This window comes from Melanerpes formicivorus, unplaced genomic scaffold (assembly GCF_026170545.1).
Source record: "Melanerpes formicivorus ecotype bairdi unplaced genomic scaffold, bMelFor1.0.p_v2 SCAF_158, whole genome shotgun sequence".
Lineage (NCBI taxonomy): Eukaryota > Metazoa > Chordata > Aves > Piciformes > Picidae > Melanerpes > Melanerpes formicivorus.
In genome coordinates this window covers 686,707-707,274 of record NW_027142510.1, presented here as the reverse complement: position 1 = coordinate 707,274, position 20,568 = coordinate 686,707, and the positions used below count along the sequence as shown (strand labels likewise).

Below are 20,568 nucleotides of genomic sequence, written 5' to 3'. Positions count from 1 at the left end.
GAGGCCAGGCTGAGAGAGTTGGGGGAGGGCAGCCTGGAGGAGGCTCCAGGGAGACCTTCTGGAGACCTTCCAGTGCTGAGAGGGAAGCTGGGGACAGACTTTGGAGCAGGGTCTGTTGTGCCAGGACAAAAGGGAGGGGGGGATGGCTTGAGACTCCAAAAGGGAGATTGAGAGTGGAGAGAAGGAGAAATTGGTGCTGCTGAGGGTGGGCAGAGCCTGGCCCAGGTAGTTCAGAGAGGTGGGAGATGCCCCCTGGCTGGCACCAGCTCAGCTCAGGTTGTGTGGGGCTCTGAGCAGCCTGCTCTGGTTGGGGATGTCCCTGCTGGACGCAGGGGGGGTTGGCCTGGATGAGCTTTGAAGTTCCCTTCCAACCCAACCCATTCCAGGATTTGGCAGGCGCTGGCACCGGATGGTGCTGCCGATCCCCACCAAACCCAGCGGAAGCAGCACGAAGGCCATGGGCTTTGTTTTAAACAGATGAAGCAGCCCCCACCACTGCACCACCCTCCAGCCAGCCCCTGCCGCCCCCTCCCCCCGGCGGAGTCGGCGTTGCCGGCGGGGCTGGGGCGCGGCCGATCCCGGTGCCGGCGGCTGGAGGCTGCTGGGGTTCTCCAGCCGGCAGTTCTGGGGCTGGAGCAGAGCCCTCCTGGCTTCCTAAAATGCTGGGGGCCGAGCTCATGGGAAGGCGGCGATGTGAGCACCGAGCAATGCCCCAGCGCAGGGGCTGGCCCGCAGCCCCTCCACCGCCACCGCCCTGCCCGGCCCCCCTCGCCGGCGGCCCCGCGGCCCCGCTCCCACACGGGGGCTCCAGGCAGAGCGGGACACCAAGGAGCAGAGAGAGAAGAAGTCTCCCTCGTTCTGCCCGGGCAGAAACACTCACGGCTCTGGAGAACCTTCCCCCGGGCAGGGTACGGCCAGACGCTGCCACCCACCCCAGCAACGAGAGGTGGTGGGAGTGGGGGGTGGGATCGGTGTGGGTCCTGGTCAGGAGCTGGGATGGAGCTTGGGCAGCGTTGGTCAGAGCCTGTGCAAGGAGCCTCCACCTCCACCACCACGTTGGCATCTGCCCCAGAGGGGGCTTCGCGGTGGTGAGCAGGGCAGGGGACAAAGGGAGCGCCCCGGACCCCACCTCCCCACCTCCCCGGCGGGGTGCACGCAGGGGAGGAAGATTCTCCCTCCGGTGTCTCCGTTGCTGCAGCGCTGCTGACTCGTCGGTGGTTTTGTGTGGTTTTGTTTTTTTTTTCCCTTGGTGGTTTGTTGTGTTTCGGTTTGTTTTCAAATGTGAAGACCTGAGATTGAGCGTGGGGCTTTCCATCCGCCACCGGACGCCGCGGCGTGGGCTCGCCCGAGGCGTCACCTCCCGTCCCCTTCCTTCTCCACGTCTAGAGGCACCTGAAACGGGGATGCGATTCCCGAGACCAAGGCGTTGGCGAAGCTCCGAGCAGGGCTCGGGCGCTGCTGGTCCCCCACCGGCTCCGGCCGAAGGGTCCTGGCGGCGGCAGCGGCGGCGGCGGCGGCTCGAGGACCAGAAGAAAAGTTCCGTGGAGACCTCGGGACCTGTCCGTGGGTGGGTGGGGGGTAGGGGGGGTTGGCGCCGAGGGGCTGCGTCTTAGCAGCTGCTTGAGCTTGTGTAAGGGGTGGGGAAGGAGGTGGAGCTGACCCCGATGGGGCTCTCGGAGAGAGGAGTTTGGGGGGTGGCCACGGGCACGCCGACCCCTCGAGCCTCCAGGACGGCGGCGAGCAGGCGCTGCTGCTGCTGCCGGAGCATGTCGGCCATCAGCAGGGGCAGCGAGTTGAAGCTGGCGCTCAGCTGCTCCAGCTTGGACTCCAGGCTGCCGATCTGCTTCTCCAAGTCCTCGCTGCGGTCGTTCAGCTCGGTGATGAGGTCGTACATCACGTTCTGCATCTGCCGAGGGGACAAGCAGAGAGGGTCAAGCGTGGTGGCTCGGAGGGGGGCCGCGCAGAGCCAAGCTCCTTAACCCCTTCCTGCAAGCAAAGCCCCGAGAGCCACCCAGGGCTCCCCCTGGGCACCGAGGCAACAGCTTGGCTTGTCCTGGGACACTGAAATGATCAGGTCAAGGGAGGTTTTCCTCCCCCTCTGCTTTGCCCTGTCCTGGGGAGGCAACATCTGGAGTACTGGGGCCAGTTCTGGACTCCCCACTTGAACAGAGACTGGAGAGAGCCCAGTGGAGGCTGGGAAGGTGCTGAGGGCCCTGGAGCAGCTCTGTGAGGAGGAAATGCTGAGAGCCCTGAGGCACAAACTGGAACCCAGGAGGTTCCATCTGAGCAGGAGGAGAAACTTCTTTGGTGTGAGGCTGCTGGAGGCCTGGAGCAGGCTGCCCAGAGAGGTTGAGGAGTCTCCTTCTCCGGAGAGCTTCCAACCCCACTTGACCATTGTGATCCTGGGCAAGCTGCTGTGGGTGACCCTGCTGGAGCAGGGGGGGTGGAAAGGAGATGATCTCCAGAGCTCCCTTCCAACCTTGGCCATGCTGGGATTCGAGGATACTGTGAAAGCTGGGCAGGGGGGAAAGGTGCAGCCAGCCCTGTGCTGCCCAGCAAGAGTTCCCCTGCCTGGGGTGCAGGGAGCAAAGACCTTTCCTGGAAGCAGGGGGAAGGGGAACCCCCAACCCCAGCCCTTGGCTTGTGTCTGTTTTCCCTCCCGCAGCCATCCCAGGGCAGCTCCTCCCGGCTGACATCTGCCGCGCCGGAGCACCCCGCGGTCAGCCAGGTCCTCCGCAGCCCTTTCCCGGTGAGGAAAAACAGCCGGAGCAGGCTGGCCGAGCCCGGGGGCGGGGGCGTGGGGAAGGTCTACGGCGGGGACTTGCCTTCGAGAGGTCAACCAGGGTGTTGGCTTGGTCGCTCAGCTTCCTCTGCTCCATCTTCACGCTGCGCAACCTGGGGAGGAGGAAAAACGCAGACAGGGCTGCGGTCCCTCCCCGCCAGCGAACCGCAGGCAGGGTCGCGCCCCTGTGCCGGGGGCTGGGCACATCCCCCTGGGGCTGGGGGGGTTTGTCCCTTACTGGTGAATGGCTTGTAGGAACTTCCTCTGGTGCTTCCTGACTTTGGCGTGGTCGATCTTCTTCAGCAGCTTGGTGTGCTTGTAGATGAGCCACGTCTCCCGCAGGACGTTGGCTGCTGCGTTCTTGATCTGCGGGAGCAGAGGGAGACACTTGGCCGCCGGTCACCGGCCCCGGCACGCAGGGTTCCGCCGGGACACCCAGGGCTGGCTCCGCCGTGAGCCGGTGCCAGGAGCTCTCGGCTGGTGGCAGCTGGAGCGAGGCGCTTGGCTCCGCTCCCGCATCGTCTCCTGCTCCTCCGGAGGGACCGCGGGGCGGCTCCGATGGGAGCCGGGGCAGGCAGAGCTCCAGACGGTCCCCGGTGTGCTGGCAGCCTCATCCCACCCCGCGCCGGTGCTCCACCGCCGGGGTCCTCACCCACACGTGGAGCTGTGCCCACTGCCTGCGTGTGGGGCTGTGCCCATCACCCGTGAGCAGAGCTGTGCCCACTGCCTGCGTGTGGAGCTGTGCCCTCTGCCTGCGTGTGGGGCCGTGCCCATCACCCGTGTGCAGAGCTGTGCCCACTGCCTGCGTGTGGAGCTGTGCCCGTTGCTTGCATGTGGGGCTGTGCCCGTTGCCTGCGTGTGGGGCTGTGCCCATCACCCGTGAGCAGAGCTGTGCCCTCTGCCTGCGTGTGGGGCTGTGCCCTCTGCCTGCGTGTGGGGCTGTGCCCATTGCCTGCATGTGGGGCTGTGCCCATCACCCGTGAGCAGAGCTGTGCCCATTGCCTGCGTGTGGAGCTGTGCCCACTGCCTCAAGAAGAAAGCCAAGATGCCCAACTTTGCTAGGCTCCCACATCCATCTGCTGCTCCTGGCAGGGCCTGGCTGTGCTGCCAGTGCCAGGATGTGGCTTCCCCAGGCACCCCAGCAAACCCCAGCTCTGCTGCTCACTCCAAGAGGAGTTTGCCACCATCTGCCTGGCACAGATCCTGCAGATCCATATCCATGGCCGTGGTGCTGAAACCCACTGTGGTACCCATGGGACCCACACCCAGAGGTGCCAACACCTTCATCCTGCCTTGGTGCCCACAGGATCTCTACCCAGGGGTGCTGACACCTTCATGCCACCATGGCACCCACAGGTCCAACACCTTCATCCCACCATGGTACCCAGAGGGGCCAGCTCCTTCATCCTGCCATGGTACCCAGAGCTGCCAACACGTTCATCCCACCATGGCACCCACAGGATCTGCACCCAGGGGTGCTGACAGCCTCATCCCACCGTGGTACCCCTCATGCCCAGCTCCTGCCACCCCTGGTGGCACCTCACCCTCTTGGTCAGCTGCGTGTCCATCATGAAGTTGTGGACGTGCTTCTCAGCTTTGGTCAGCTCCAGCTTCCTGGCCACCACAGCCACCACCAGCGCTGTGCAGCCAGCACCCTGCCCGGGGGGGAGGAGGACATTCAGTTGGGGAAATGGTTTTGTCACCTCCCAGCACCTAGGCAACAGCAGCATCCCCCCCACCCCTCCCCACTGCAAGCCCCTCATTAACTCAGGCTCCATCCCCCCCTTCCCTCCCCCCGCCCTTCATCACCATCCTAATGAGGAGACATCAGAGAGCCTGGACGGCCTGGAGCTGCTGCTGCTCTTCTGGGTAATTAACAGCAGAGGCTGGGGCTGATTTATGAGGTCAGTAAGTGATGAGAGAATCACAGAACCCCAGACTGGGTTGGGTGGGAAGGGACCTTCAAAGCTCATCTCCAGCCCAACCCCCCTGCAGTCAGCAAGGGACATCCCCAGCCAGCCCCAAACAGCCTGACCTGCAGCGCTGCCAGCCAGGGGGGCACCTCCCACCTCCCTGGGCAGCCTGGGGCAGGCTCTCCCCACCCTCAGCATCAACAATTCCTCCTTCTCTCCTCTCCCAATCTGCCTCTTGCAGTTCCAAACCATCCCCCCTCGTGCTGGCACCACAGGCCCTGCTCAAAAGTCTGTCCCCAGCTTTCCTCTCAGCCTTGGAAGGTCTCCAGGAGGTCTCCATGGAGCCTTCTCCAGGATGAATAACCTCAGCTCTCTCGGCCTGGCCTTGTAGAAGAGGCTTCTGGAGTGGATTTGCCTTTGGGAAGCAAAGGTGCCAGGCCCCTGCTCCCCCCTCCTCTGCTGCCCCCCCCTCCCTGGCAGAGGTTCCCAGCGCTGGCAAATGCTCCTCCATGCATTAAAGAGTCATTAATTAGCATCCTGCTCCCAGCCCAATCCTCCAGCATCCCCCAGGCTCCTGCTGCCTGCTCTCAGCTCCCATTGCTTCCCTCTTCCTCTCAGGGCAGCTCCCCAGCCCGAGCCATCATGGGGGGGTTCCCATCCCAGCAGCCACAGGGGAGTCCCCAGCCATCATGGGGGGGTCCCTATCCTGACAGTCATATGGGGGGGGTCCCCATCCCGGTGTGGGGGCTGAGCTGCCAAAAGGACACCAGCAGCAGGAGGCCTTTTGCCAGACGCTCTCAGACCAAAGTGACCACAGGCTGGGGGAAGCTCTGGGACCCCCCTCAGCTGAGAGCAGTGGCTGCTCCCCTGCCCTGCTGGGAGGAGCCTCCCTGTGCCCCCCCTCCTCCACCCAGCAGGGATTTTCTCCCTCTCTTGGCTTCCACCACCAGCATCAGGCTGGCTGCTGCCCGCCCTGGCACGAGCCAGATCAAAGACCTGAATTCAATCTGCAGTCGATAACCTGACAGCTCTCGTGGGGCACCCAGCGGAGCCCAGCTGGTGCCAGGTGCCAGCTGCAGAGTGGGATGGATCCATCCCAGGGGCCTGGAGCTGGGCAGAGCTTGGGCTGCTGAGGGCCTCCGTGGAGGAGCTGGGGCTGGAAGGCCCTCGGGCACTGCTGGAGAGCCTCTCGGGCTGGGACGTCTCAGGGGCCCCTCCGGATGGTGACCTTTCGGCCGTGAGGAAATGAGGCTGCAGCAGTGAGGTGATGCCGGCAGGCAGAGGGCTCCCAGCTGGTCCCAGCCTTCCAGCAGGAGCCAGCAGCAGTTGGGATGGCTCTGGGTGATGGATGTCAGGTGGTGTGGACAGGGACAGCCAAGGGATGCTCAGGAGCCCCTGGGGACAACCCTGACCCTGCTGATGTCTGGCTCCCCTCTCCCTCTCCCAACGCAGGCTCAAATCCACTCTGCATTCACTCCTGGGGACTGGTTGGTGTCCCACACTGTGCCCCAGATGCCAGGCAGGGACCCACCCAGCCTGCACCACCACCTCCCCAGCCAAACCACAGCGTCTGCCGCTTGCTGTGCTCCCAGGAGCTGCAGCAGCAGCTCCAAGCAGCCCCCAGGCTGTGAGACCTCCGAGCTGAAGCTACCACACCTCATTCATGGGACCAGCTGGGAAAACCTGGTGGCCCTGCTGCCACCACAGGGCTAGGCAGAGCCCAGGGGACAGCTGCCCGGCTCGGCACGGCCCTTACCATGATGCCAGTGAGCAGACAGACTCCCTTCCCGCAGTAGGTGTGTGGCACCATATCCCCGTAGCCAATGGAGAGGAAGGTGATGGAGATGAGCCACATGGCACCCAGGAAGTTGCTGGTGACGTCCTGCTGGTCGTGGTACCTTGCCAAAGAGACACAGGCATCGGTGTCACAGCAGGGGATGGAGGGGGGATGAGGACAGCTGTGGGGGAGCCGCAGGGACCAAGCCGAGCAGGGCGGCTGCGCTGCGCCGCGGGGGGAGCGGAGCTGAGCGCCGCAGGACGCCCCCCGGCAGCGGCCCTTGCGCAACTCCTGGCACAGGAAAACCCTCACGGAGCAAACCGGAGCCAGAAACGCCACGGAGAGGGCTTCTGCTTTCCCTCAGACCTGTCACCACATCCCTCGGTCCCCCGGGCGCTGCGCGGCGCGGCGGTGGGAGCCTGCTGATGGCAGAAACAGCTGCGGCTTGAGCAGGGCCAGAGCCGCCGGCAGCAGCCTCCTCCGCATCCCCCCCGCGGCTGCGGTTTCTCCCCTGAACTACCCCCGGCAGGGGGACACAGAGCCCCGGCAAGGGATTGCTGCCAAGCCTCCGGCATGTCCTTGGCTGCCGGACGGCGCCCGGGAGCGCTTCACACGCCGCAGACGGAGCGCACCTGGAGCGGCGGCGGCGGCCCCGGGGACGCTGCAAAACCTTCCCCGGCCTCACCCCCGCCGAGCTGCGAGGTCACGACCGCCCTGACCGGCACGGCAGCCGCTGAGGCTCTTCCGGCAAACATGCAACCGGGGCCCTGGCTGCCGCCCAGCTGCTGAGGACTCTCCAGTCCTGAGCCGTGCGGGGATGGTCCTCTGGGGATGCTCCCCGAGCGGATGCGGCGCTGCCTCCGGGCCCTGCTCCCGGCACCGAGCCCCGGGGTGAGCAGCGCCTTTGCCCTGCCAGGGGTGCTTGCAGCATCCCTCTCTTCCCAGCAGGCTGCTCCCAGCCTCCTCATGAAACCAGGAGAGGGAAACCAGATGGAGCTCTTGGCAATCCCACCCAGTCCATCCCAGCTCCTCGCTCCCGCAGCACTTTGGGTTTTCTCCTCTTCTGCAAGGTTCCTCCCCCAGTCCCGAGTAAGTGAGGACTTGAACGGGATCCTGCTGCAGCACAAAGTGTCCCCAGCACAGCATCACAGAATGGTTTGGGCTGGAAGAGACCTTTCAGATCATGGAGTCCAACTCTCAACCCAGCACTGCCCCAGCACCACCACTCCATGGCCCTCAGCACCACAGCTCCGGGGGCTTGGAAACCCCTCCAGGGATGGAGACTTCACCACTGCCCTGGGCAGCCTGGGCCAGGCCTGGGCACAAGCCTCAAGGGGCAGAAATTGTTCCTCACATCCAACCTAAACATTCCCTGGGGCAACTTGAGTCCCTTTCCTCTTGTCCTGTCCCTCCTTCCTTGGCACAAGACCCCAACCCCCACCTGGCTCCAACCTCCTTTCAGGGAGGTGTAGAGAGCCAGGAGGTCTCCCCTCAGCCTTCTCTTCTCCAGGCTGAACAACCCCAAGTCCCTCAACTGCTCCTCACCAGAGCTGTGCTCCAGAGCCATGGTGAGAGCTGCTGCAGGGTTGCCCAGAGGAGCCAGTGCCAGTCTCTGCAGCCACACAGGGCTGCCCAACCCTGGTGCCAGCAGCACTCCCCGTCCCCATGCCATGTTGCCCCGGGAAAGGCTAAGCCCAGCACATCCCAGCCATGGGGATGCCCTCAGGAGCATCGTGCTGGGCAAGGGGGTCACAGCACAGACAGACTCCAGGAAGCACTTGGAGCTGATACACAAGAGGGGCTGGCACAGACCGAGGCTGGCACAGGCAGGAGAGGGGCTGCCCGCCCATGCCAAGGGCTGTCCCTACCTGTCAGCCCCCAGCACTGCCTTCCATCACTCCCTCATCCACCTGCCCCCACCAAGGGCACAGCCACTGCCCACCAGCAGAGCTGCCCCACACAGCACCCTGGTCGATGCCGTGCCAGGGCCATGCCAGGGGCTGTGGCATCACCGGCTCGGCCAAACCGACCCCTGCGGTCCGGGCGGCGGCAGCTGGGGGCTGTGGGGCTGGCTGCAGCCTCACCCCCGGGGAGTGGGGCTGGCTGCACGTGCGGGCACCCGTGCGGGCACACGTGCCAGGCGCCGGCGGGCAGGGCCGGCAGCGCTGCTGGCACCGCAGGCAGCTCTGCGTGGCGGCAGGGCGAGGTTGCTAAGCGACTCACTGCCTCCCGGCGTGCTGCAGCCCCCCAGCACGCACGGGAGGGTGCCCAGCAGCCACCAGGCTGGTGGCAGCGGGCCCCAGAGCAGCCCGACGGCTGCTGAGGAGATGTGTGCCACCCGTGTGCCACCCCAGCCTGGCGACTACACCTTGGAGTGGCGCCCACCCCTCTGAGGTGCCAGCAGGCGATGCCTGGGGGACGGTGCCACCACCCACAACAGGCTTGCCAAGAGCTGCTTCAGCACCCTGCTGTTGAGGGGGACTTGCCCTGGGTGGCACCGGGGTGTGCCCAGGGATGGTGGATCCCTTGGGCACGAAACTATGCCACGGTTCCCAGGGCTCTGTGTCCCCAAGCCCAGCCAGCAGCCTGTCCCCGGGCCCGTGTGTGTCCCTCCAGGGGCAGAGGGAGGGGGCAGCAGGGTGGTGGCTGCGGTGCCAGTGCCGGGCAGAGGCTCCTTTGTGTCATCTCTCGGGGGGGTGACGACACATTCAGTTCGTTATTTCCCTGCCATTTGCCAGCCCAAGCCTCCCCCACCCCGCCGAAGGTGCAGCATCCAAGCCCCAGCCTGTCCCCCCGGGGAGCCTGCCCGCCCTGCTGCTCCTTTCAGAGGCACAAATGAACATCTCCCAAACACAATTAGGCAGCTCCGGAGGAGCTCTCCAGCACATCCTGAGAGCATCGTTAAGGGCGGCCGGAAGGCAGCAGCCTGCAGAAGCTGCTGAAGCAACCTCGGCGTTGGGGCTCAGCCTCGCTGCCAGCACACCCCACAGCTGCCCCCTCCACAGAGTGGGTTGGGTTGGAAGGGGCCTCAAAGCTCAGCCAGTTCCAACCCCCCCCTGCCACGGGCAAGGACACCTCCCTCCCACCAGCCCAGGTTGCTCTAAACCTCATCCCAGCCTGGCCTGGAACACCTCCAGGGAGGGGGCAGCCACAACCCCCCTGGGGCAAACTCTTCCAAGGTCTCCCCCACTCTCACCCGAGAGAATTTCTTCCTCCTCTCCCAGCTCAAAGCCATTCCTGGGGGTGACCACAAAACCCTGCCCCGAGGAAGAGGAGGAGTGGCCTTCCTCCTGCCTCGCAAGAGCCCTCCCAGAAGCAAACTGGGTGTCCCAGGGGACGCCGCGGTGTGGGAGGTGCGAATCCTCGCAGCTCGGCTCCGAGGATGGCACAAAGCTGCCGCAGCAAGTCCCAGGGATTCCTCCTGCTTCTCTTGATCCACAAACACAAAATCCACAGCACCGGCGCTGTCCTGAGCCTGGCACAGCACCCAGCTCAGCCTCCTGGCGACAGCGACACAGGAAACCCTGCGAGGGAGCTGCCCTCTGGATGGGCACCGCCAGAACCTGGCAGCGCAGCTGGGGAGAGACCTTCCCAGAACAGCACAGGGAGGGCTGGGGGAGCTCCACCGAAGCTCCCTGCTGGGACAGGACACAGGACCCCCTGTGAGGGACCTGCTCCCCTTGCCCCGGGATGGATGAGCACCACCAGCACCTCGCAGCACAGGGAGGGCTGGGGGAGCTCCACTGAAGCTCCCTGCTGGGACAGGACACAGGACCCCCTGTGAGAGCTGCTCCCCTTGCCCCGGGACGGATGGGCACCACCTGCACCTCGCAGCACAGCTGGGGAGAAACCTTCCCAGGACAGCCCTGGGAGGGCTGGGGGAGCTCCACTAAAGCTCCCCTCAGGGGGCAAAGGGGTGCTGGCACGACCCCAGGAGAGGGAGGCTCAGCGGTGCCCACCGGCGCCGGTCGCCACAGCAACCCTCGCTCCGAGCGCCGATGCCAGTGTGATGCCATCCGGCAGTGGGTTTGTCACCACAGTGTTGTCATGGCAGTGGCTCACAGCGACGCCAGAGCCTGCCTGCCAGCTTGGCAGCACCACCAGACCCCCAGCTACTGCCACTGCCTCTGTCCTCCACCTGCCCTCCTGGGGCTCCCATGTCAGCTGGCACTGCACGCTGTGACCTCACCTGGGCATCCTGCCTGTCCCCAGGGCTCTCCCTGGGCATCCTGCCCATGATGGGGGCTGGTTGAAGGGAACCCATAGATGCCAAGCCCCCACATCTCTCCATCACTCCCACAGGGTGGTGGGACCCAAACCACTGAGCATGCCAAGCCACTGAGCATCCCAAGCCATTCAGCATCCCAAACCATTCAGCATCCCAAACCATTCAGCATCCCAAGCCATCTCTCATCCCAAGCCATCTCTCATCCCAAGCCATCTCTCATCCCAAACCACTGAGCATCCCAAACTACTGTAGATCCCAAGCCACTGAGCATCCCAAGCTATTGACATCCCAAATCATTGAGCATCCCCAGATACTGCAGATCCCAAACCACTGCAGATCCCAAACCATTGAGCATCCCAAATCATCTCTCACCCCAAACCACTGCAGATCCCAAACCATCTCTCACCCCAAACCATCTCTCACCCCAAACCACTGCAGATCCCAAACCATCTCTCATCCCAAACCATCTCTCACCCCAAACCGTCTCTCACCCCAAACCACATCAGATCCCAAACCATCTCTCACCCCAAACCATCTCTCACCCCAAACCACTGAGCATCCCAAACCATCTCTCACCCCAAACCACATCAGATCCCAAAGCATCTCTCACCCCAAACCACTGCAGATCCCAAACCATCTCTCACCCCAAACCACTGCAGATCCCAAACCATCTCTCACCCCAAACCACTGCAGATCCCAAACCATCTCTCACCCCAAACCACTGCAGATCCCAAACCATCTCTCACCCCAAACCACTGAGCATCCCAAACCATCTCTCATCCCAAACCATCTCTCACCCCAAACCGTCTCTCACCCCAAACCGTCTCTCACCCCAAACCACATCAGATCCCAAACCATCTCTCACCCCAAACCACTGCAGATCCCAAACCATCTCTCACCCCAAACCACTGCAGATCCCAAACCATCTCTCACCCCAAATCTCTGCAGATCCCAAACCATCTCTCACCCCAAACCATCTCTCACCCCAAATCTCTGCAGATCCCAAACCATCTCTCACCCCAAACCACTGAGCATCCTAAACCATCTCTCATCCCAAACCATCTCTCACCCCAAACCATCTCTCACCCCAAACCACTGCAGATCCCAAACCATCTCTCACCCCAAACCTCCTCACACCCCAACCCCTCTCTCCCCCCACCCCAGCCCACCTCTCCTCCGGGCCTGCTCCCGTGTGTGTGTGTGTCCCCCCCCGCCTTTCCCCTCACCTCTCGCACACCCGAACCGTCCAGGCGGCGATGATCCAGAGGGAGATGCTGAAGACCAGCAGCACGGTGCCGGGGCAGATGGTCATGAGGGTCTTCATGACGAAGCGAGTGTTGAAGTTGATCTTGTTGAGGGCGCCGATGCTGCGCGAGGAGGCGTCGGTGAAGAGCTTGCTGTGCAGCAGCATCACCCTGGCGATCAGGTAGAGCCTCAGGAACATGGGGATGGAGAGGATGATGTCCACGTCCGCCTCTGCCCGGGAAGGGGTGTAGGAAAAGGCCAGGCGAGCTGTCCAGAAAAATTTGTACTCCCCAGGGATGGGGTGGATGGCACAGACCAGCATCTCCAGGCTGATGTAGAGGATGCGCTCGTAGGTCATGGCTATCCGCCAGTCGTCCGCCCCGTTGTCGATCACAAAGAGCTGCCGGCGGCAGGGGGAGGGGAGGAGGCAAAAAACCCACCGGGTTACAAAGCTCTGCCCCTGTGGTGGGGTGAAAATTCACACCCACACACACCCCCCCCACAGACCCTCATACCCCCACCCCCACCCCTCCAACATGACACTTGCCAGAGCTGCTCAGCTGGAAGCAAATGGAAACCCTGGGAGGGTTTTTAAGGCCAGGTTGGATGTGGCTCTGAGCAGCCTGATGTGGAGTGAGGCATCCCTGGCCATGGCAGGGGAGGGGGGTGGGGTTGGAACTGGAGGGTCCTTGAGGTCCTTTCCAACCCTGACTCTGATTCTATGATGTAGTAGGAGGGGAGGGGAGGGGATGGGATGGAATAGAATTAACCAGGTTGTGTCCCTGGCCTTGGAACTAGAGGATCCTTGAGGTCCCTTCCAGCCCTGACACCTCACACCACAGCAGGTTGCTCACAGCCACCTCCAGCCTGGCTGCAAACACCTCCAGGGATGAGGCTTCCACCACCTCCCTGGGCAGCCTGTGCCAGGCTCTCACCACCCTCATGGGGAACAACTTCTTCCTAACATCCAGTCTGAATCTCCCCACTTCTAGTTGTGCTCCATCCCCCCCCCTCCCCCAGTCCTATCACTCCCTGACACCCTCAGCACTCCCTCCCCAGCTTTCTTGTAGTCCCCTTCAGATCCTGGAAGGCCACAAGAAGGTCTCCTGGGAGCCTTCTCCTCTCCAGGCTGCACAACCCCAACTCTCTCTCTGTCTCCACAGCAGAGCAGCTCCAGCCCTCTGCTCCTCCTCGTGGACACCTTCCAGCACCTCCAGACCCTTCCTGTCGTAGGGGCACAATGCTCCAGGTGTGGTCTCACCAGAGCAGAGGGGGAGAATCACCTACCCCAGCCCCACACCCCAGCACCCCCCACCACGGGCAGCTTTGGGCAAGCAACACCCCAGGCCTGCAGAGCCAGGAATGGCTTCAGCCAGGAGGCTGAGGGATGGCTGGGGAAGGAAAAAGTGGGAATGAGCCTTCAGCATCCCCTCCTCTGCACTGCCCAGGGCATGGCCACAGAGCTGGGGGCACCCCAGGGAGCTTCAGGGTACCCAGCCCTGAGCACAGACCCAGGCCCAGCCTGGGGAAACCTCAGTCTGACCCCCTCCTGGCACAGCCCCCAGGCCTGGGGCACTGAGTCGAGGGAGTTGTGGTGCCACACAGCCACCCCAGCCCCATTGCTGGAGCTGCACCAGTGCCACCAGCAGCCACCGTGCCCCCAGTGCCAGGGTAACTGTGGGGGAGGGGGGACTGGCACCGAGCCCCTGGCTGCTGGCAGGCAATGGGGTCTGGTTGCCATGGCAACCGCCAGTCCCTGCTGGGTGCCAGCTGCTCTCCCACCCTGCAGATGGAGTTGGGGGCTCTGCAGGAGCCGGGGGGACATCGCCAGACCCCTGGGGTCACCCTCCCTGCCCGGCCTCTGTGGCCCTGGTGTGAGAGGGACTCCGGGGCCACCGTGGGGGAGACACCCTCAGGGCAGTCTCCACGAGCAGCACTTGGCAAGGGCACCGCCGGGGAGGGATCCAAGGGGGGTGTGGCAGCTGGTGCCCGGGGTGTCCTCGACCCTGCAAAGCACAGAGTGGCACTGGCTCACCCCGGGGCCGGGAGCTCCCCGCAGCCACTCCAGCCCAGCACCGCCTGGGAGCACAGCCCCGGCTGGCACCGTGCCCAGGCACAACCCTCGCCGTGGGCCCCCCCCGACGCACCTGTGCCAGGCAGGGCACAGGGCGCCGTCCCCTGGGGCCAGCCCCGGCCTGCCAAGGCTGAGTCAGGGAGCGGCCGTCGGTGGCCACCTCCTTTTGTGTCGGGAAAGCTCCTTCCGAGCTGCTTTGTTTCAGGACTTGTTTATATATATATATATGTAAAAAAAAAAAAGGAATGCTCCAAGCTGTCAGGGGAGATCCTCAGGCAGGCAGCAGGCTGCCAGCCCTTCCCTTCCTGGAAAAGGGTGTTAAAAATAAACGAATTAGCGAGAGGAAAGAGGCAGAGAACCTTCTCTCCTGCCTGCCTCTGGGGCGTCTGCTCCGGGCCGGCTCGGGGAAGGGAAGGAGCAAAGTGTCAGGGGAGGGGAGGAAGGAAGGGAGGGAGGGAGGAAGGGAAGGAGGAGGAGGAGGCTCAGGCAGGTTCTCCCTGCGCCAACCCCTCTCAGCCCAAGCACCTGCAGGCGCAGCGCTGCGGGTTGCCATGGAAACCCCCAGCACGGTCCAGCGGTACCCAGCGGGGGCATCCCCAGCGCGCTCAGCGCCGCCGGCTGCGGCCGGCAAGGAGCAGGCAGGTCGGACGCGGCGGCTCCGGCCGAGCCCAGCGCAGGGAGAGCTCCTCAGCAGCCACGTGGAGGGGAAAGAAGGAAAAAAGCTTCACCTAACTAATGCCACCAAGAGCCCTGGGCACCCCCGAGAGCAGGGGTGAGGAGAGCTGTGCCCCTCCAAGCCCCCCAGCTGGCACTGGCAGCCTTGCTGGCACTGGGCTGCATCGTGTCCGTGGGGAGGGGTTGGGGATAAGGTGACCTTTAAGGTCCCTTCCCACACATCCCAGCTGATGATTCCAGGATTCCATGCTCCACATCATCCTGGGGCACTGCAGAAGGGGCAGACCCTGCCCCAGGGGGCAGACCACTGAGCCCAGTGCCCCTGCCTGCGGGCACAGGGAGGGCAGAGGGCAGCACCCAGCAGCCTAACGAAGTGACTCAGGCAATTAACAGCAGCAGAGAGCAGAGCTGGGAGGCCAGGGAGGGCAGGAGGACCTTGGCCACGTGCAGCCCTGGCTGGTGAGTGATGGGCACAGGGATGCCCTGAGGACCTGCACTGTGCCAACCCAGCAAGTGCCAGCGAGGGAGGGGACAGACAGGACCCCAGAGAAACTGAGGCACGGGAAGGGCTGCAAAGGATTCAACACAGCGCTGAGGGAAGAGGCTGAAGCTGCTGTTGGGTCTTTCCTGGAGGTCAGGGAGGCCTGGCAGTGCCCTGGCAAGGTGAGCACAGCCCCCCCCTTGGGCAGGAGGGCAGAGAAGCTGAGGATTTGCAGCTCCCAAACCCGGCTGGATTATCACCAATCCCTTCATAAGCACCTCAGAGACACCAGGGGTGATCAGCAGCCAGCCAGGCTTTGTCCACAGCAAACCAGCTCAAACCTCTCATCCCTGCCAGGGTGACCGGCAGGGCAGCTGGGGCTGGACCCTGGTGAGGTGCAGTGGCAACCTCAGCCGCGGGCAGCCCCGTGGTGCCGGGCTGGCCTCGTGTGTGCACAACCTGCTCCCAACAACAACAAGCAGAGGAAGCTGGCAAGCGCCAGCCACAGCCCAGCCTGGCTGACCCCCAGCCAGGGAAAAATATTGCAGCAAAGCCCAAACCTGACAAATATTTGCTTTGAGCAACCCTGCCCCGGGCTCGGTCCCTGCGCACAGCCCGAGGGGTGGCTCCGGGGAAGGTCCCTTGAGGGCAGGGGACGAGCAGGGAGCAAAGGATCAGCCTCCACCCTCCCCCTCCAGCAGGGTGAGGTAGGATCTTAGGTGCAGACAAACAATGGGCACTCAGAGCTGGGGTTTGGGTGCCCCTTTGCCAGGGTCTTCCTTCTCCTGCCCAGGCGTTTGCTCCTGCGGTCTCCAAGGTGCATCGGCACGGAGCCGGAGCCGGAGCCTGCAGGGAAGCGAAGCCTTCCGGGAGCAAACTGAGAGCCTTTCCACTTCCCAGCAAAGCCAGGGCAGGCAGGGAGGAAGAGAGTGGGCAGCCCCCGATTAGCAAAGCATTTCACAGCTTTCCTTGGCACCTCGGCTGCTCCAAACCCTTCCTGCCTGCAGCCTCCCCTCAGCCACCAGCAGCTCTGTGCCCGGCCAGACCCTTCCCCCGTGCCCCCCGACCGCCTTTCTCTGCCCCCCAGACAACCTGGCATAGCAGGAGGAGGCTCCTAGCAGGCTGTGAGCTCAGGTACCACATCCCACTGGGGCGGTTGGCAAACCCCCATAGCCCCCTCCCCCCCCACTATACAGCCACCCAGCCTGGCAGCCCCTCGCTTGGCATCGCCAACGCCGGGACCTACCTGCACCTCCCGTGTGTGGTAGGCAATGATGAGGCCCAGCAGGATGACGGTGGAGAGGCTGATGAGGCATTTCAGGGCCAAGGAGAACATGGAGTCCTGCAAGGGGAGAGCAGGGCAGGTGTTAGAGGGGGCAGTGCCCACAGGATGCCACTGGGGATGGCTGCAGCACTGAGTTCTGTGTGCCCAGGGAGATGCTGCCCCCCACGACTCTTTGCCGCCTCCTCCTCCTCCATGGGCACTTTGGATGCCCCAGCTCCCACCCTGAGCAGTTCAGCAAGGCAGTGAGGGCACCACCAGCACCGTGGGCAGCACCGTGGGCAGCACCAGTAGCACCAAGCACCATGGGCACCGCCAGCACCGTGGGCACCACCAGTAGCATCAGCACCCCGGGCACCACCAACACCACCAGCACCCTGGGCACCACCAGCACCCTGGGCACCACCAGCCAGAGCAGTCCTCATTCCAAAACGTACTTGCAGGCTGATTCTCCAGGTGGAACCCCACAGCCTCCCCTCCCTGGGGACCCCCAACCCCTGGCACCTCAGCCCAACCCCATGGCACTCTCAGGGATGGTCTAATTAGACCCTCCTGCTAATTAGCTCGGCGTAGATTAAACCAGCCCCTCGTCCACTGGAGGCCGAAGTGGTTGCTCCCCAGGACCCCACTGGGAAGAGCAAGGTTCAGTCTCCCCCTCCCCTGGGCTCCCTCCCCCCCAGACCCCATTTAGCAAGCTCCCAATGCCACGCTCCAGCCCCACCGGTGCCAGGAAAGCCACCAAGCCCTGGCAACCCCTCACCAACTGCTTTGTCTCCTCACCAACCCACCCCATGCCAGCCTGCCAAGCCCCTGCACACTCATGGCACACAGAGCCTTCCCCCCACCCCGGGCATGCTTGTGGCACGCTGAGACCTGGCACCCCTAGGGCACCGCCATCCTCGGCTTGCCGGGCTGCCTTCAGCCTCCCTCCTCTCCCTCTTCCCCCTCCCCCTCCCTCGTGTTCCTTCGTCCCTGCGGGGGTCTTTTCGGCACGGAGAAAGGGACTATTTGCCGCGGAGGCGGCGGCGCATTGTTAACGACTTGGCTCCGGCCACGCAATTGTGTGGATATAATGGCTGGGGCTGGTGCCGAGAGAAGTGCCAAGGCTATTCATAGGCAAAGCCTGGCACGGGGGGGGGGGGGTTGTGCCAACACGCCTAATCCTGCCTGCCAAAAGCACCAAGACCTCAGAGGGTCGCTGGGTCCCCCGGGAGGCGCAGCCGCCGCCAGCGCGGCGGCTGCGCCTCCCGGGGACCCAGCGACCCTCCCGTGCCCCCCATCCCCCTCGCTGGCAGCACCGCGGTGGTGCCAAGCAGGCTGCGTGAAGTTCTGGGAAGCAAGGGAGGCCCCATCCTGCCCGAGACTCAAGGGACAGGCGAAAAACAGCCTCCAGCATCCTGGCTTTCCGGCTCAGCTCCGGCACTCTCCGGAGCACGCCGTGGTTTTGCCAGAGCTGGAGGCGTGCCAGGGCCGGAGCTGTGCCAGGGCCGGCAGCACCAACACGACAGCTGCTCCTTTGCTCACGGCCACAGCCCTGCCGGAGGGGATTTAGAAGCAGCTCGGGGCAGCTGGGAGCCAGGGAACCCTCCCCCCACCTCCCTGTACCCTGCGGTTGTTGGCAGGGGCATGGCGGCAGGTGCCAGGGCAGGGGTCGGTGGCACGGCGGCGGCACGGCGGCAGCGCTGACTCACGGGGGGGAGGGGGGGGGGTCTTCCCCAGCTGACACAGCAGCTCGGCGTGCCGGGGGCTAAGCAAAGGATGGCAGCGGCGGTGGCAGCAGCTTGGTGAGGGCAGTTGGTCCCTCCCCGGTGCCAACCACGAGGGCCCAGGGAGCCCAGCAAAGGAGGATGTGGCTCAACAGGTAGCGGGCACAGGAGCGGGCAGAGGTTTGGCCTTGGCACGGTTAAAAGGGGAGAGGGAGCCGCCAGGGGAAGAGGCTCAGGCAGTGGAACAAAGCGAAGCTTCCTCCTCCTTCTCCTCAGCAGGGGGGTCAGGGATGCAGGCTCAGCATCCACATCCCCCTGCCTCACCCGGAGCGGCGGCAGCCGCTGCCGGCAGCTCTCCCCACACCCGCTGCAGGCAGCCGGGGCTTGCGAGCCCCCCCTTCGCTGACCAGGCAACCTCCACGGGGGGGCAGCGGGGTGCCCCCCACACACACCCCGTGGGACCCCCCAACCACATCCCTCCCTTCCTCCCTCCTTCCACCTGCTCCAGCTCCGTCGCCTCCTCCTCCACCCGCGCCGCCGCCCGTGCCGGATAATGGCAGGAAGAGGCGAGCGGAGCAGCCCCTTCCCACCGCTCTCCCTCTTCCCTTCCACCCGGCGGGCACCGTGTGGCACGGGGACCCTACCGGCCCCGTCCCGCTGACGCCCATGGGTGCCACGCATGCCCTTGCCGGGTGCCGATGCCGCTGTGGATAGGTATAAATAACATGACAGATGTCTATACAAAGAGTTATTCATATCGCTGCCAACCAGCTCAGCCCGGGAGCAGGAGCTGGAAGGGGCGGCTGGGGGGGGAGAGGGAGATTATAAATAAAAGGCCCCGTCCTGGGGAAAAAAGATAGAAAAAGAACAAAAATAAAGGAAGAAAGGGGTGTAGAGGAGGAGGAGGAAGGAGGGAGTGGGCTCCGCCGCACCGCTGAGGGCACGGTGCCCTCAGGAGGGCCCAGCCGCGGGCACCACAGAGCCCAGCGGCTCAGCCCTCGCTGCTGCTGGCACACGGGGCAGCTCCTGTGCAGCGCCCACCCTGGCACCCAGCAGCCTGGCACGTGGTCCCGGTGGCCTCCACCCAGCCCAGAGGTGTCGCCCCGGTTGACACCTGCGGGAGCGGCGTCCCCGTAAGGCCGCCGGGGCTGTCCCGTCGGTCCCCGGCCAGCCGGTGCTGCCCGCCCCGGTCCCACACGGGATGGGGCGAACGGCTCCGTCCCTATCCCGCGGGACGCAACCGGCTCCGCGCTCGCCCCAGCGGGCACCATCCTTGTGCCCACCGCCCTGGACCCACCAGTACCTTGGAGTAGAGCCCCCAGGACAGCTCGGTCTCGATGACCATGACGACGATGCCAAACATGCCAAAGATGAGAGCGTAGTCGCTCAGCCGCTTCCTCTTCTCGAAGAGTGCCCGGCGGTGCCCCAGCCGGTACCCAATGTTCTGTGCCTTGCGCTTGGGCCCCTTGGCAAAAGCGGCCGGGGCCGGGCGGGCCGGAGGGCGGTCGGGGCGGTGGGCGGCGGGCGCGTGGTTGTCCTCCCGTGAGACGACGATCTCCGGGGGTCCGGTGGCCCCGAAAAGCTGCAAAGGTTGAGCCTCCGGCTCGGCCTCGATGAGGTTCCTGCGGGATGCGCTGAGGCGGCTGAGAGGTTTCATCACCCCCCCGCTGTACTTGCAGGAGCTCATGGCGATCTCGGTGAAGGGGTTGCTGTCCCGTCGGTGAACCAAGGGGCTGGGCTGCCGGTGTTTGCCGCTCCCCACCCCGGAGCCCGCCGGGTGGTCGCCGAGGTTGAGCTGGCTGCCGTGGCGGGAGGAAGGGTGGAGGGCGGCGGGGGCGGCGGGAGGAGGAGGAGGGGCCCGTAACGACCCGGGCGAGGAGTGCAACAGGCTGTGCTGGAGCGGCGGCAAGGCGGCGGGAGGCGGCGGTGCCGGTGCCGGTGTCCGTTCATCCCCCGGTAAGGGGCAGGGACACCGACCGTCCTCCTCCAGGTCCCCCACGCCCGAATCGTGGAGATGCCCCGATGTTTCCATAACGGCGGCACCGGCGCCGTTTTACCGGGCACCGGCTCCGCTTTACCGGTCACCGGCCCCGCAAGCTGGATCATGAATGGGCGCCGAGCGCTCGCCGCTACCACCGTCGCCCGCCGCCGCCGCCACCGCCGCCGCCGCCGCCGCCCCCGCCGCCGCCGCCGCCGCCGCTGGCCCGGCCCCGCCGCGCCATTGGCCGCGCCGGGGCTCCCCGCAGGCTGACATCATCCCCGCCCGCTCCCCGCTTCGTATCCCACCCCCCCCGCGCCCCCGGTTCCTGCATCTCTGCGGGGTCGTTCGGGAGTTGTAGTCCACCGAGGAGCACCGACGGCCGGTGCAGCTGCGAACCGCCGGTACAGCTGCGAACCGCCGGTAC

The 20,568-nt window shown here is 64.8% G+C and overlaps 1 protein-coding gene across 2 annotated transcripts; it reads right to left on the bottom strand.

Annotated features, from left to right (window-relative positions):
* Positions 1–1,377: 1,377 nt before the first annotated feature.
* On the bottom strand, positions 1,378–20,298 carry KCNN3 (potassium calcium-activated channel subfamily N member 3). 2 transcript variants are annotated; one of them, XM_068168849.1, is made up of 8 exons: positions 19,467–20,298; positions 16,422–16,517; positions 11,927–12,345; positions 6,452–6,593; positions 4,327–4,437; positions 3,021–3,148; positions 2,826–2,895; positions 1,378–1,906 (listed from the first exon to the last, which is right to left on the bottom strand). In XM_068168849.1, exons 1-8 carry the CDS (start codon positions 20,193–20,195, stop codon positions 1,610–1,612), a joined length of 1,992 nt encoding a protein of 663 aa, XP_068024950.1. In that variant the 5' UTR covers positions 20,196–20,298; the 3' UTR covers positions 1,378–1,609. The 2 variants fall into 2 exon arrangements, with proteins under 2 accessions (XP_068024950.1, XP_068024951.1); XM_068168850.1 differs by lacking the exon at positions 19,467–20,298 and adding an exon at positions 18,663–18,707.
* Between the last annotated feature and the right edge of the window lie 270 nt (positions 20,299–20,568).

Bases quoted from the DNA above. Each gene is read 5' to 3' on its own strand.
- KCNN3 (XM_068168849.1), bottom strand. From the start codon at position 20,195: ATGGAAACATCGGGGCATCTCCACGATTCGGGCGTGGGGGACCTGGAG. The intron at 6,594-11,926 runs GTGAGGGGAAAG...CTCTTTGGCAAG, and splicing joins ACGGTTCGGGTGTGCGAGAG to GTACCACGACCAGCAGGACG. The intron at 2,896-3,020 runs GTAAGGGACAAA...CCTCCTCCCCAG, and splicing joins TTCCTACAAGCCATTCACCA to GTTGCGCAGCGTGAAGATGG.